Raw genomic sequence first — 16,149 nt, 5'->3', positions numbered from 1 at the left:
AGGCCGATAAGACATTTTTTTTGCATTAAAAACAGACAAGAATGCATGCAATTTTCATGTTAAATTTCTCTTCCCCACAGTGTTTACTTTAGCAATATTACCTCCCAGCTGAAGAATGAATGTAAAGTCTGGAAAATGAGGACAAGAAGTTGTTGGGGTCATTAGCTGGAAGGAGGGATGATCAGAAAGATAATTTTACATAGGTGGTTGATGATTGATGGAAGTGGAGGTATTTTAGGAGAAATGGACAGTTAGGATTTGGGAAAGAAACACTCTACCTGTATAGCCCAGCGAATTGTCATCGTTATCAGAGGTGGGGATGGGCGTCCCGTTGTCCTTTCCCCTCTCTAGGTCTTCAGGGTCTGTCGGAAACAACACCAGAGCTGCTGATGGGGTCACAGTAGTAACAGTAGTTGCCATTTCGATCACAGCATGTCCAGACACAAGTAAATCCACATGTGACAGAAAAACACACAGGGACAACACACAGCACACTTCCTCCTCGCCCCTCCTGCGGCACACTAAGCTGTACGAAGGGCTCAGCATCATGGCTTACAGTTTCTACTTCTTCTCCTTAATTTCCCTAATTCTCTGCTCTGCCTGCACCTTTGCTGCACTTCAAAGCTGGCGAAGGGCTCTGACTGCCCTCTGTGAGGCCGCCAGCACGGACTGAGGGAGCATATGGAGGAGGGAGAGGGCAGGGTGGCTGAACGCTAGCATTGCTAATTTTCTACCTTATTGTTAATCAAAGCTATTGACTGTGATCACTCCCCATCATCGCTTCATCTCCTGCCAATTACAGACTCCAGGGACTGTACCTCATATGGGTGGGGGGGAGGCTGTGGAGAAAAATAGGGTCTTGTCAGACAAGAGGGTGGATGATAAAAATGTCATACTTTTTCTGAGCAACAGCAAAGAAAGTGGTGCAACATCCCATCTTTCAAAAGGCAACAATTTGTCAACTTAAAGGACTGAGATAAATAATAAGGCCCTACTGTATAGCACAGGGAACTACATTCAATATTCTGTGATAAACCATAATGGAAAAGAATACGAACTATACACACACACACACACACACACACAAATATATGTATATATATATGTATATGTATAATGGAATCACTTTGCTGTACAGCAGAAATTAACACAGCATTGTAAATCAACTATACTTCAATTTTTTTTTAAAAAAAAGGACTAGATAAATATACTGAAATGAATGTATGTGTAAAATGAGACAACTTTGCACATTTGGGTTTCAATATTTTAACACAGCCCAAATTGTTTGAGAGTCGAGATTACAATCATCCAGATAAGTATTTCTTTCATTTATTCTTATTTTTCTTGAATAAAAGAAATGCTTTCTCACATTTTTCAAATTGCAGATTAACTTTCCTATGTGGAAATCTTAAGAGATGAGGCTACGTTCAACGGCAGTCAGGTTCCAATATCCAGAAGCTGCTTTGCAGTATAAATACATGCAGAAGCCCAGTGACACTGCTAATTTCGCGTGTGCTCAATCACTCTATGTGTCATATCTCTTGTGTTAGATAAATAGGAGCACAGTCTTGAGCTCAGTTGCTGATAAGCAGACACAGACACAATAAAATCCACGTGTGTAGCTCCTAAATCGAATGCTCTAGAGTCAGAGGTCATTCAAGTTGTGGTGTAATGCAGGCTTTTTATCACCTTAAACAGCATCTACAGAGGATTTCTCAGTCTGAGCTGTGAAGAAGCCCAGCTGTTTACCCAAGGAAGAGAGTATGTCACTTATGAATGAGGTAGCAAGTCCACGCAGGTAATGCCCATCCAGAAACATCACGGGAGTCATTTATTTTGTGTCTCTGCTAGTTTTTAATCCAGGTTGGCACATTTTGTCTTAGACACTACTATTCAGGGGTGATGTCAAAAATGTTAACAGAGGATGAAAAAGTCCAACATGAGTCTGCTTCGTGGCTTTTTACGTCCCACATTTAACTACACTGTTCCAATCTTGCTTCCTTCTCAATCCATGTGTTTTGTAATTACCTTAGTGGGGCTAAAGTGAAGGAAACGGAGGTTCAGATCTCTGCAGACTAAAGGGAAGAAAGAACTCATTATCACTCCATTCATCCTTGCCTTTTCAGCAATGGCTGTTGCTGTGTTTGTCCTGGAAATCGACTCTGGTAGTGGTCGGGCAGGGTACCGGTCCACTGGCTGCCCCTCCAGCCTCTTAACTGACTTGGATGCACACATTGTTTAGGTCAGAGATTTAAATCGCATTAGAAAGAGAGAACGGGAAACAGGCATTTTTGTGTATTTTGTGGCAGCATTAGCACAATGTTCTGCCACAAACTAAGTAATCTTGCTGGGGCAGACTAACCAATAAAAGAGGTTGACGTAGAAAGATAAACAGAAGGTGCTTGTTCTAACGTATTAAAAGGCTTTTAAGGGACCACCCTTGCTTACACTCTTGTTTTAAAATATACAGTGTGTTTAGGGTCAGCCCCTTAATTTTACAGACCTACTTATTTTTGGTAACAAATGCCCCTTTTCAAAGCAAATACTACTTTTAATTTATGATGGGAGAGTTTATTTAATGTGAATATACTCATTACTCTTAAAAATACATTAAAAACCCATCCAAATCCGTGACATGCACTAAACCAGTTTGTCTGTACAGTATCATAAGACTTTGGGGAGAAGGCCGGTGTACCCATTGTTATTAAACCTTCCCTGAGAATGAGCATATTAATTAAAAAACAAAAAACAAAAAACAAAACAGAGATGAGGAAGTTCCCCACTATTTGTGAAACAAGATGACTAACTCTGGTTAAGGCAGATTTTTCACCTACATCTAACTCATTCTAGTTGCTTTCTAAATTTGCTTTCCTGTTGCCACTCATCACCCCTCTGGCCCCTTCTTAGGCCAAGGAAAGAACAGACTTTGCATCGGTTCAACGAATCTTATCATGTCTGTACAGTAGGTTTTATCTACCTAGTACTTCCTATAAATACTAATAAGCTAGACCTAAAGAAAACAAAAGATCCCATTTTTCTTAACTTTACTCATTTTTTTCCTTCCTTCTCCTTCCTGTCAAAATACAATTTTAACAGGAAATAACCCCGGGACTCACTAAGCTGTAGGACTTACTCAAAGAGTCCAAAAGATATTTATTTAATGTTTTTGCTAAATAATATTGATTATGCAAACCATGGAAGAGAACATAATGAGGCAAGAGATGATTTAGTGCTCACAATGTCTGAAGGGCTTCTTGTGCCCCACATCTATATTTAGGGCCATCCAGGCATGAATTTAAGTAAGGCTGGTTGCAATTGATAAAGGCTACCATCACATCCAGAAATGCACTGGCACTAGAGATGCTAGGTTCTAGGTGTCTGTCACCCCATTAGGCTGTGAGTTCCTGAGGATCAGGCAGTCTGCTTGCTTCACATTTGTACCTCTGCAGCCTGACACTGGACCTGCAACACTGGACAGGCTTGAATACTTTTTCTTTAAGATAATAAACAAATTACTGAATAGATGGCAACCAATGTGAATGCAAGTGAATGTGAGTCTCATTAAGCGATAGATTCTTTTTCTAAAACAATCTGAAAATACAGAAATTGCATTTTCTGCACCAGTATCATAGAAAGACAAAATAGTATAAATATCTTAAATGCTATGGTACTCTCTATATCGCTATTATCTATGAAAAACATATAAAGCATTATTTTTCATATAAAAGGAAGTCTTGAGTCATACAATTTTAGACGTACAGGCTTGGAAATACGTCAGATGGACCCCATGATAATCTTCTATCAGATATGTAGATTCATTCATTTGAATTTAGTGCCCATTTAACTTTCACTGCTTTTCAGAGCAACCAATTCCAGTTTATAGTTAAGTTCTCTCTTTTATGTTAGGTTTTTTTTTTTTTTTTTTTTTTCCCTTTTACTTTTTAGCACAACACCCATGGCATATGGAAGTTTCCTGTCTAGGGGTCAAATTGGAGTTATAGCTGCTGGCCTACACCACAGCCATAGCAACCCAGGATCCAAGCAGCATCTGTGACCTACATCAAAGATCACAGCAATGTTGGATCCCTGACCCACTGCTTGGAGCCTGGGATTGAACCTGTGTCCTCATGGATACTAGTCAGATTCGTTTCCACTGTGCCACAAAGGGAACTCCCTATGTTAGTTTTTTTAAGCTGTTTTTTTTTTTTTTAGATCTAAATTTGAATTCTAATACAGATCTAATAATTCACCCATGAAAGCCCATTTCCCTCCCAATGCTCTCTAAAAGCTTGTGTTTCATAAGACCTCATACCTCACCCTTTTCTTGTTCAGCATGCTCTCTGTTGCTGTCGTCATCAAAGTTCATGGAGTCAACTATTTTATATAAGATGAGGTGATTTTTTTCACTTCTTAGATGTTCTGCCAAGGACCAAATCTTATCTCTACTGCTTATTTAACTTCATGAGGATGCCAAGAAACCTCATATCTTCTTTTGCTGAACACTGAGCTCATCATCTTCTCCTTCAACCTACTTTCCCCCTACATTTTCTATGTTAAAACATCATTGCTGTGTTATATTTTTAATATTTTGTATTTCAGTGAAATATTAATACTTGTGGTTAAACTAAACTCTGGCATATGGGCTTATTATTTAGAGTAGATTTTGCCACATAGTTTATTTTTATTTTTTTTGGAATTGTAGGCCAAAATTAAACCTATAATATATAAGCTTATATATGCACGCATGTGAAAATACATATAATTATATGTACATATATACACATAATCATATAGTATACCCATTATTTATATAAGATATATGAGACTTTATCCTTAAATATAGCAATTTACTAAAGGTGACAAAACTTTCTTTAGCGGTAAATTTGAAATTTGTTATTCTAATAAAAATTTTACCGCAATTTCCCCAACACCTATGTCAAAATATAATGGAAATTTCAAATTAAAAAAAATTGCTGTGCAGCAACTGCTGATAAAATAATTCATTCAGAGAAGTTTTATCAATGGACCCTAAATCCATTAGGTGAAAAGTGGTAGGGACAGCATATATCACAGGATCAAAGTATCATCTCAGAGATTTTTGCTAACTACACAGGGGAAAATTTACTTTAATAAGGATAGACCAGTCAGTCACTACTTGAACTTGGTAACCCAACTTAGTGTTGCCAGTAGGTGGAAACTAAAGGTGGGTAGACAATTGAGTAATACAATACACAGTAACACCCATGAAGCATTCATGCCAACAATGCTTGCCTTGAACTTGATCAATACTTAAGTTTAGACCCAATTTAAAATCTACAGAAAAAAAAATCCTTAAGATAAACATGTGGAATAATGAAGGGGGTGAATTATCTTCAACTTACTTTTAAATGGCTCAGAAAATAGATACAGAGCACTAAAGCAAATATGGCATAATATTAACAATTACTCAACCTATTACAAAAAAACATTCAAGAAAGTTTAAAGGATGGTGGACGAAGACTGTGGTCTAAAGCTTTCTCTATAATGTGCAATAGAGATTCATGGAATGAAGTTTTTCTTTCTCTGGTGATATGAGTGAAATTTCTAATAATTTTATAGCACAAAATTCACATTTACCACCGTTCAACTCATATTTCTCTAAATTGTTCTTTATACTACAATAGGCAGTGTTACTTTGTGGAAATGTAGAGGCCTAAGAGAAAAGTCTGCTGTTTAAATCAGTTTCATTTATTCATTTTTATTTTTTGAGTGTGCAATTCACAGCACAGAATATTAGAGTTTTCATTTTTATCCTTCCCTTCTGTCATATTCAGTTATGTAAGTATATGTTAAAAATTATAGCTTTGTCCTTTGGCCTTACTGTAAAGTGTCAAGCCAGTTTTCTCTATAGATTTGCATGATCACTGTGCAGGGCTTTGGCATTAATTGACATTTTGAAGATGACCATTAATAAAAGATTAGGGAAAAGCAAATGAATATAAACTACTATCAATATGAGAATTGTGTTCTACAAATTGGATCAATTCTCATTGATTCTTTCCCACTAATCAAGAGGAATGCAGGGAATGGGTACTTTAAATGGAGTACTGAGAACATTTAATTAGAAACCCAGGCAATGAATTACAAAATTAAGTACCAAAACTATGTTTGTGAAGCTTTAAATTTGTGTCACAATTCTACAAGATCAAATTAAAGTTACACCCAAACTTCTGCTTTAATCATGCATGATTAAAATAATTATGGAAGGTACATTATGATTTTCTCCATTCTTTTGAACCGGGAGTAAGGTGATAAATAAGAGTTACGTTTATAGAGATGGAGAGAAAAAAAGATATCAGTGGGTGGTGCTTTTAGGAAGTATATATTTAAATTCAGGGAAGGAAATAAATTTAAAAAACTCATTCACCATGAGGACTGAATGCCTTTCCAGAAATCTACATGCCATAGAATATTAACTATAATATGCATCGGCTTCTAAAATTGTGCTACAAAATGTTGAATGAACCCTAATTTTTTAAGCAGCAATATAGTAAGATGGAGAAAACAACGCGTTACAACCACCTCCGATTTTGCTATTATAAAGAAAATCAAGGTTGCTTCCTTATATTTTTTTCAAAGATAAAGGAATCATGATTATAATGATCAATGTGGATAATGATTTAACGATTGTTAGAAATATGTGTAGATAAAATAAACCAAAATGTTAAAATTAATGTAAAATGGGTTTTCAAATGAAATTTTTAGGGAATGGATGGTTCTTCCCAAACTTGAAGACTTTATCATCCAATACTGTTGAGAAGAAAACAAAATTCAGAGTGGCTTAGTATTGGTCTAAACTAAAACAATCTCCATGATAAATTAGGTAATTATAACCATGACTTGAGATGCTGGGATTGTAGTAAATGAAGAAGTGGATTTCATACAATGATCTCAAATTAAATGTTAGTGCTTTTTCTCATTTTCTGGTTTAGATGATTAGATAACTGAGTGAATATATGAAAAAAACAAGTAAAAACTGTACTGATTATAATCACTAATGGCATTTAAACAATGCTTTATTTAATGTGAATGATACCATTTTATATGTATGTATATTTTTTCATGTGATTTTTACAGCTCTAGCAAGGTCATAGATCATGATCATGATCCACATAATCAGTGTTCCCATTTCAGAGATGCTGAAAGTAAAGCTCAGTGAATTCCTTTGGTGTCTGTCACAGTGGATTTGGATTTGGATTCCAAAGGACTTCTGATTCCATGGCACCACTTCTTTTCACTGTCTTCCATTTCACTATACTCTTTTAACACATCATCTAATTCTAGAAACTGGATGGAATTCCAATGGTCAATAGGGCAGTGGGAACCAGGTTATTGATTCTTTTCTAATTGCTAAACAATAAGATTGGGTAATTTCACAAATCTATTTCTGAGCTCCGTCTAGCCTATTACAGTGCTTCTTTGCTGTCTTCTTTTATGGACAAGATAAAATAAGGTAGTTAATAAGGTAGTTAGTTGGTTGTGTTTAAGCTAGAAATACACAATTAACCTATTGTTAAAATAGGGCTTATTATTAAAATGAGACTTTGCCCACATTTTTAAATATGTTGATTTGGGGATTGAACTACTGACCAAGCAAAATCAAGATAAATTCAGATTCTTTTTTTCTTCTTCTCTTTTTCTTTTTTGGCCACCCCATGGCATATGGAGTTCACAAGCTAGGGGTCATCTCTGTGCTGAAGTTGTGACCTATGCTGCAGCTAGGATAACCTTAAACCACTGTGCTGGGCCAGTGATTGAACCTGTGTCCCAGTGCTGCAGAGATGCCACCAATCCACAGTGCCACAGTGAGAATTCCACATTCTTTTTTTCTTCTTTTTGACCATGACATTTTTTTTTCTTTAACCACAAAGATTTACATTTTGGTATACTCTTAAGAGCAATTAAAACAGGATCATGACTTACTCATTGTAGTATGCTTAGCCCTAGCACAGTGCTAAGAGCAGAGCAGGTAATCAATGCATTTTTGCTGAATGGTTGAACAAAACACTGTGGCATACTTTTGCTAGAGTCAAGATTTAAGATGAAGGTAACTTTGCAATGAATGAAAATCAATACTTCCTTACTTAGGACTTTGTTATAGACTTATCTACCTAAAATTGTGATCACTGTAAATCTGAATCAAAACTGCATTATGGTAAATTACTATTGCTGATAGAAAAATATCTTTCTCTCTCTCCCATTCTCCATGTATATACTCTAGGAAAAGAATCTTGTTTAATTTAAAACCAAATGAGTGTTTTACTGGTGAAAGCTGTTCTGCTTGCATGTTGGTTTTGAGAATTATCCCTATGACAATTTGGATATAAAATATAATAAATAATGATAATTCTCAAAACCAAAAGAAGTTGTAATATAAAAAAAGAGAAAGGTATTTAAATATCACCAGGTAGGTAAACTGTATTTTTGTTTCTATGAACTCCTTCTGAGTTGATTGATTTCAGATATAGATATATAAACATTGGATATATCCTGATTTGAACAGATGGAATGCATTTTTCTGGGAGGCTGTTCTTGAAACTGAAGCAATATAGTACAAATTTGGAGTTAATATTTGGTTTGCCAATGCCACATTCTATTTTTGAATTTGCAAAAATGTCAATTTTGCAAAAAAAAAAAAAAAGGAAAAATAACTACATGAAAATTCTCAGTTTTACGTGAGCTAATTTGTGGTATATCCAGTTACATCAGGCTGATGAAATCTGATTAAATAAGAGAGACCTAATCCACATTTAAGCAAAAACATAAAAAACAAAGATACATATCTCTTTATATATCTCTATCTACCTATAAAACTTCTATCAACATAAAATATAGTATGAGGAAGGTAACTGCATTAATGGATAAGCCTGTGACTCAAAAGAATACAAATGTCACCAGAAGATGCTTTTAACTCATTTAAATTCAACTTAATTTGACAAAACAAGATGAAGTGCCTTCTGTATGGAAATCATTCTATTGATGGAGAAATGCTCATAATTTTAAAACCATTTGTTGCCAGATCTCTTCTGGTGGAAACAGTGACAAAGTAGAGCTCTTAAAGTAATTGGGAAAATGATGCTTCATCATGACAACATTTTTTTTTTGTCTTTTTTTATTTTGATGCCTGGATATATTTGGTCTAAGAAAGTCATGGAGGTTTTCATGGAAATAATAAGTGATAACTATTCCTTTATATAATGAGAAACTAAGCCAATTGTCCAGTTGAATTTGGCATTTATTCAAAATGCTCAAATCAAATCCTCAATTACCTCTGATGTGACAGATACCTTGGTGGGACGGAACTTAATCTGGAGAGACTTGCTCCCTTGAACTTTATCTGTGAGAGTTAATTTCCGGTCCATTTTACTAGTATTTCTGGCTCTGTCCGTCTGTTGACTTTTTTGTTATTCTCTCCACCCACTTTGCCCTGGTATTCAAGGGCTTTTCTTCTATTGTGCTTAGCATCTGCTACTGTTCCACTCCCTTCCAGTCTAAGCATAAGGTAACTTCAACACGGGCTAATTAAAGGGTGCTTGAAGTTAGTTAACAGGTGGTGGCCCCAGCTGCCCTAGTTGTATGAACAGACACATCTCGCATTTTAAGGGCAGAAGTGGCACAATAGTAATACCTGCATTAATGGAGTACTTCTACAGCATTACAATTATGTTGGAGCACCAGAAATAAATAGGATCATTCACTTTGGAATCACTACAATTAAGTATGCATTATTATTTACTCAGGTATTCAATTCAGTATAATGTTTAGGAGCCACTAGACTCTGTAATCTTGGACAAGTTATTTTATCTTTTCATTGTTTTGCCTCAGTTACTTCATCTGTAAAATGTGGAGTAATAGTACTGATTTCACAGGAATGTTATGAGGACTAAAAAGGCAAATATTTGTAATGATTTTATTATAGTCCTAGACATCTAAGAAGAAGTCAGTAAATGTTAGCTATTACTGTAACTCATCTAAGTTAGAAATCAATTTTAAAAGAATCATTTAAATGTTCTTGGAAAAAATCCTACATACTTGCATCTTGAAATGAGAAAAGATATTCTCTTTCTGTTTTAATGTCCCAAAAATGTTTGAGTTTATATAGGAGAAAAGGTGAATAAGACATTTGTTAAAATTCAAGAGAAAAATGGATTTTGAAAATTTCATTTTTTTCTTGCCATCATGTCTCCCCATTGAATTTCTTCAGCATTTATTCACACAGAATTCTATACCAAATCATTCAGGAAGTATTTCCACATAGATAGCATTTCATTGGAATTACAGACCCTTTGAACTGCAGACTTTATATTTAGTTTGCCTAATTGCCTGTTTGCTTTGTGTTGGCAAGGATGGATTCACTCAATTTTATTTCTTGAGGAAAAAACAACACAATATTGAAATTATTGTATGATTTTCTCACTCTTTGGGGGAATTGTTAATATTTTTTTTCCTTGCTTACTGTTGATTCAGCTCCTGCCCTTCTTTTGCCATCTCCTGAAGAAGGGTGGAAGCTCCCCCTTGGTGCCTCCGAAGGAGGTGGGGAAAGTCTGAAACATCTGCAAGTCGGCCTGAGGTCACATGAGAACTGCCAGGTCCTCCCCAGCCCGCCTTCCCCCAAATGTCCTGCCAGTCATGGCTGCCATCCATCTGCAACCATTATGGGCATCTCTAAGGCAGCATTCACTCAGCTGCTAAAGGGACAAATTTCTTCCATAGTCTCTTCATTGTCTGCTTTCTCTAACCACAGTCACGGTTTTGCACTCTTCATTCTAATTGTGCTTTTGATGATTGGGGTCATTTTATGCCTTCAGCTTCCCCAAAGGTCACAGGGATTAGCTGTGTCCAATTGAGGCCCAGAGAGAGCCATGGAGGCTTACTCCCATTCATCCTCCCCATTGATTTCCCCTCAGTGTGAGAGTGGCAATGGTGGTTACTTTTTGTCTTTTTTTTTAAACTCTTGATATTTTCCTCGAATCCCTCCTCCTCTTCTCCTTAGAGAAGGCTGATTGTAGTCATCACTGTGGCACAAGAGGTTTCACTGAAGCAAATCCACACTGAAAGCCAGGAAGGTACAACAGACACTGTTGATCAAATCAACTTGCATGTGATTCTTCCTTTACTGTTTCAGTTTACTTAGCTCACAGCCATTCAAAATCTCCATTTTATAAAGTCAAGCTGTCTTTGAAAACAGCATTTCCTTTCTTTGTCATGTGGTGCTGAGTGTAATCAATCACACACATATTACATGTATTCTATGACTATAATTATATACACTGTAATAACGCATCTGCCCATTAAGTGTATTTTTATGTTTCACTTTGCTGATTCTTACCTTTGCGTTTTTTATGCACCACCACTACAGTATTCAGGGTGTTTGGTTTGCATTTGTTTTTTAATGGGAAACTCTGCCAGCCTTGATTCTCACAAGTACTTTCATAGTGAGATGATACGTTTCCCTTACTAATGTTATTCCAAAAGAGATTTCTTATTGTAAATTAATGGAAATTCTTGAAACCTAAGACAATAAAAGTGACTATTTTTAAGGAATGTGTAAATGTGTATGCATGCACAGTGAGTGAGGATCCTGAACAATAAACAACCCAAATAACCCCAAATACCGCAAAAGACATTAGGCCATTTATATCATTATTTATACTCAAGTGATAGTGAGGACAGTTGACTATGTCAAAAAAATATCTGGGAAACGATGCTCTTGGCTCATGAAGAAGTCCATTCATTACCAATGGTCAACAGTTTAAAACACAGTGGGAGGCAGTCTTCATAGATTTTTCTTCTTATTAGGTTCAAATGACTTGTGACTTTCCAGTTGGTGAGATTGTCTTCTGGGCTCAGAAGAAAGATGTGATAAATTATGACCTTGTTCAATAAGTCATATGGCTTCATACATAGAAATGCTTTTCAGAAACTATACTACATATTCACATTTAAATTTGAAGATACTCCACCAATTAATTTCCATCTTTTGCAGTCCCTGTTTTACAGTTCACAGTGTATTTATTTGTACATGTGGCAATATGTGTTTGTAGATTTAGTGGCCTCTGTAGTACTGCCTCATTTAACCTTTTCAAGTTTCATTCTTAAAATTTTCCATAAATATTTAGAGTGGAGACAGCTGAAATGGTAGCAAATATAAGATTTTTTTTTCCAGTAATGCAGCTCCATGTGGATACTTTTGGTTAGCACAAGTATGGGAAATGGATGGAACGTTTGATATAGTAATACTTTTTCCAGTGGATTTTGTTACCACTTTGTGATGGAGGAGCAAATTTTTAAAGAAACACATTTTCCTGAAAAATGGGAAAGAGGAATTGAAGTGTACAAGATATGGAATAAAAATCTGAGTTTTATATATTGCCAGAATTATGGTAATTATGAATGACTACTTTAGGGAAATATTATAGAAATTATAAATAAATACTTTAACTCTTGCTGGTAGAGAAAAGGAAAAGTAACTAGAGGAAAATCTCTGTAATTTTTAATCTGCAACATTTGGCACTTGAAAATGTCCTTAGGCTTCAATAGAAACTTTAAAACCATATTAGGGAGAGTAAAAATAGCCCTAAGATTAACAATTTATATTTAACAAATGAATGCAGTCTTGCATTCATAGTAAATTAATGTAAGTAAATCAAATATCTAAGAATATGTACTTTCAGTCTTTGATTTTTTTTTTGAGGAGGTAAGACTAAACTATTAACATTAATGTTGAAGTTTTATTTTTGAAATGTGAATTTCAGTGCTTAAGTGTGATTATAGAAATTACCTGACAACCTAATACCTGGTAACCAAAATTGCTAGTAAATATAAATCCTCCAGTGGTTATAAATTGCTTGCTTATAATTCTGTAGTTCACAGGGGGAAAAAGTATTATAATTGTACATTATTTTGCCAAAGATAAATAGATATAAAACAACATAGTGAATGAGAAAACACATACAACGGAAAATGTGCCAAAGTAGTTGCACAATGTAGGTAATCAACTGATCATTATAAAAATATGAATAAGAATAGAAAATTGTACACAATTAGAGAAAGGTAGTAATGTCAACGTTTTCCTAAATCACATGTGTACTTAATTTACTAGGCCATTGATAGTTACACCACATAGTCTTTTTGAAAAAATAGTGTATTCAGAAAGCTATTAAGTCATAACCAAAGTGATTCTGAACCCCACTATAAGAACATAAAGATCTGCCTTTGCTGGAAGAGTTGGAGAAGTTTGGAAGCTCTAATTATATATTCTAATTATATATTCAATAGATACTTTTAAATTCAACTTCAAAAAAAAATTCAAATTAAAAAAAAATTTTTTTTTTCCAGCCTCAGCAGAGGCACATGGAAGTTCCCAGACCAGGGATTGAACCTACACCACAGCAGTGACAACATGAGATCCTTAACCCACTAGGCCACCAGGAAACACTTGAAATTCAACTTTTTATTTTGATATAGTTGTATGTTCATAGTCAGTTTTAAGAAATAATGTGGGAAGATCTATATCTATTATACCTTTTACCTCATTCCCCCCAGTGGCAATATCTTGCAAACACCACAAAAAGGATATTAACAATGATTTAAGTAAGATAAAAGGCATTTCCATCACTGCAAGTGTCCTTCATGGTGCCCTTTTATAGCCACACTCACTTTCTTCCTACCCACACCCTCCTTATCCTCTGGCAATCACTAATCTTTTTTTCTATCTATAATTTTATCTTTTTAAGAATGTTCTACAAATGGCATTATATGGTATGTACATTTTTGAGAGTGAATTTTTTTTTTTTTTAAAAGGTAATTCTCTGAAGATTCATCCAGGTTGATTCCCCTATCAAGAGTTCATTTCCTGGGAGTTCCCATTTTGGTGCAGCGGAAATGAATCCTAGTATCCATGAGGATGCTAGTGGCCCGCTTAGTAGCTGGGGGATCTGGTGCTGCCATGAGCCGGGGTGTAGGTCACAGACACAGCTCAGAGCCTGTGTTGCTGTGGCTATGGTGTAGGCCAGCTGCTGAAGCTCTGATTGGACCCCTAGCCTGGGAACTTCCATATGCCATGCATGTGGCCCTAAAAAGAAAAAACAGCAAAAGTTCATTTCTTTTTATTGCTGTGCAGCATTCTACACTGTGGCTATGTAACAATTTAACCAATGACCCATGGTTATTTTCAGTTGTTTTTTCCCTTGGTTGTTTCCACTTTTTGCCTGTTATGAATAAAGTTGCTATAAATATTTGTGTATAGGTTTTAGTGTAACCATAAGTTTTCATCTCTCTGGAATAAATGCCCAAGAGTTCAGTTGCTGGGGTATATGGTAATTGACATCTAGTTTTTTTTTTAAGAAACTGACAAACTTTTTCCAGAGTCAGCTGCACAATCAGCCAATTAGTCTTAAAAGGCATATGTGTGTTCACACAGAAGAAATGTCTCCGTGGCATTAGGATGAGGTTAAAGTAAAATCTCTGGAGCTCTTTCCTTTCCTCCCTCTCCCTCCCCTCTCCACTTATCCCTTCCTTTTCATTTCTCTCCCTCCTTTCCCCTTCCCTCCCCTCTAGTTTTTTTTCATTTCTTCTTTCCCCCCTCCTTCCCTTCTTTTTCTCCTTTCTTCCTTCTTATGTATGTATGAAATTGTATGGAGTTCCTGTAGTGGCTCAGTGGTTAACGAATCCAACTAGGAACCATGAGGTTGAGGGTTCAATCCCTGTCCTTGCTCAATGGGTTAAGGATCCAGCGTTGCCGTGAGCTGTGGTGTAGGTCGCAGACGAGGCTCAGATCCCGCATTGCTGTGTCTCTGGCATAGGCTGGCGGCTACAGCTCCAATTAGCCCTTAGCCTGGGAACCTCCATATGCCTCAGGTGCCGCCCTAGGAAAGACAAAAAAAAAAAAAAAAAAAAAAAAAAAGAAATTGTAATAGAAGGAATGACTATGTGAACCTAATCCAAGAACAAGAAAGGTAATATTACAGCTTTGTAGGTCCTCTAAAAGCATTGAAAACTTCGTTTTGTTAGTTTTACAGTTCATTTAACATTTAATAACATCATTTTATTCTTATATTAAAATAAAAATACATAATGGATATCAAGAACATAGAAAATGCAGAATAATCTTTTTGGCTACATTTTCCTAGTGATTGTGACAAGCTAAAAGCCAAAAATAATCATCCCTTTAGTATAAAAAAAATCACAAGACAGAAATTTGTTACGTTGTCACTATGAATAGCAATCTAATTTCTAAGAGAAAAATATCTAAGGTTATTATACAGTTCTGAATAAAGCATGTTTGGAATCGTTAAATCCAACCAAAAGATTTGCATTCTAGGCTAGCGTATAACTATACAAAAAAGCCCGAACAGAACAATATATGAAATTATGGCCTACAAAAATCTTGTAGCTTTTGTTCATCCTAGACATTTTCACATACTATGAAAAACAGTGTTATTATCAGTTTACTAAAAATGATCAAGTTGGTTTAGTTTATTCTGTGAAACCATAATAACCAGTTGTTGATATTTTAAAAATCAATTGTTAAAAGATATAGAAAAAGTTATATTGACCAGGAGAGTAATAATAATCTTAGATAATTCACTATAAAAGCAAATATAAGAGTAATAGATAAAAATAAATAAAACTAGATTAAAATCACTTCTAGTCTCAAACTTTTACACTACGGAATCAACTAGAGTGAAGGAAGATTGCTGATTCCAGAAATATATTCCACATCTATTATATATACATGTACATAATATATCATATATACATATACATAATCTATTTCCAGAAATATATTCCACATATATTATATATGCCTCAGATGCCACCCTATTATGCATATACATAATATATTATATATATAAATACGTAATATATTTATGATCCCATAAACACCATATTATCTTAATTTTTTAAAAATATGAAAGCCAAGGAATATAGAATTACTTATCACACTAACTCTAGTCATTTGAAGAGTGAATATAGCTACCATATTGAAAAATCTTGTTATAAGACTTTATGACAAACCTATGTCAATTAATAAATGGATTGTCAAGCTACTACCGTAAAAGATGATGTAAGAAAAAAATGATGCCCAACTGACCTGATCAATTTCTG

At 35.2% G+C, this 16,149-nt stretch overlaps 1 protein-coding gene across 18 annotated transcripts in view; it reads right to left on the bottom strand.

Annotated features, from left to right (window-relative positions):
• The window catches only part of ROBO1 (roundabout guidance receptor 1), a 1,127,179-nt gene that overhangs the window by 497,975 nt on the left and 613,055 nt on the right, over nucleotides 1-16,149 (bottom strand). For 9 of the 18 annotated variants that reach the window (XM_084991649.1, XM_084991648.1, XM_021071380.2 and 6 more), the window contains one exon: nucleotides 279-362. The exons of 8 other annotated variants lie outside the window; for them this stretch is intronic. In XM_084991649.1, the coding sequence (XP_084847775.1) occupies nucleotides 279-362 (84 nt within the window). Of the gene's footprint in view, nucleotides 1-278; nucleotides 4,535-16,149 lie in introns of those variants that run through there. One more of the 18 variants, XM_084991647.1, reaches the window with a different exon arrangement.

The sequence above is a fragment of the Sus scrofa genome, chromosome 13 (assembly GCF_054392235.1).
Source record: "Sus scrofa isolate SSC_HxYL_T2T_F1_AM1 chromosome 13, Sscrofa_HxYL_maternal_Yorkshire_Landrace_v2.0, whole genome shotgun sequence".
Classification (NCBI taxonomy): domain Eukaryota; kingdom Metazoa; phylum Chordata; class Mammalia; order Artiodactyla; family Suidae; genus Sus; species Sus scrofa.
Note: the sequence above shows the minus strand (reverse complement) of the source record. Positions and strands in the feature narration are given on the sequence as shown.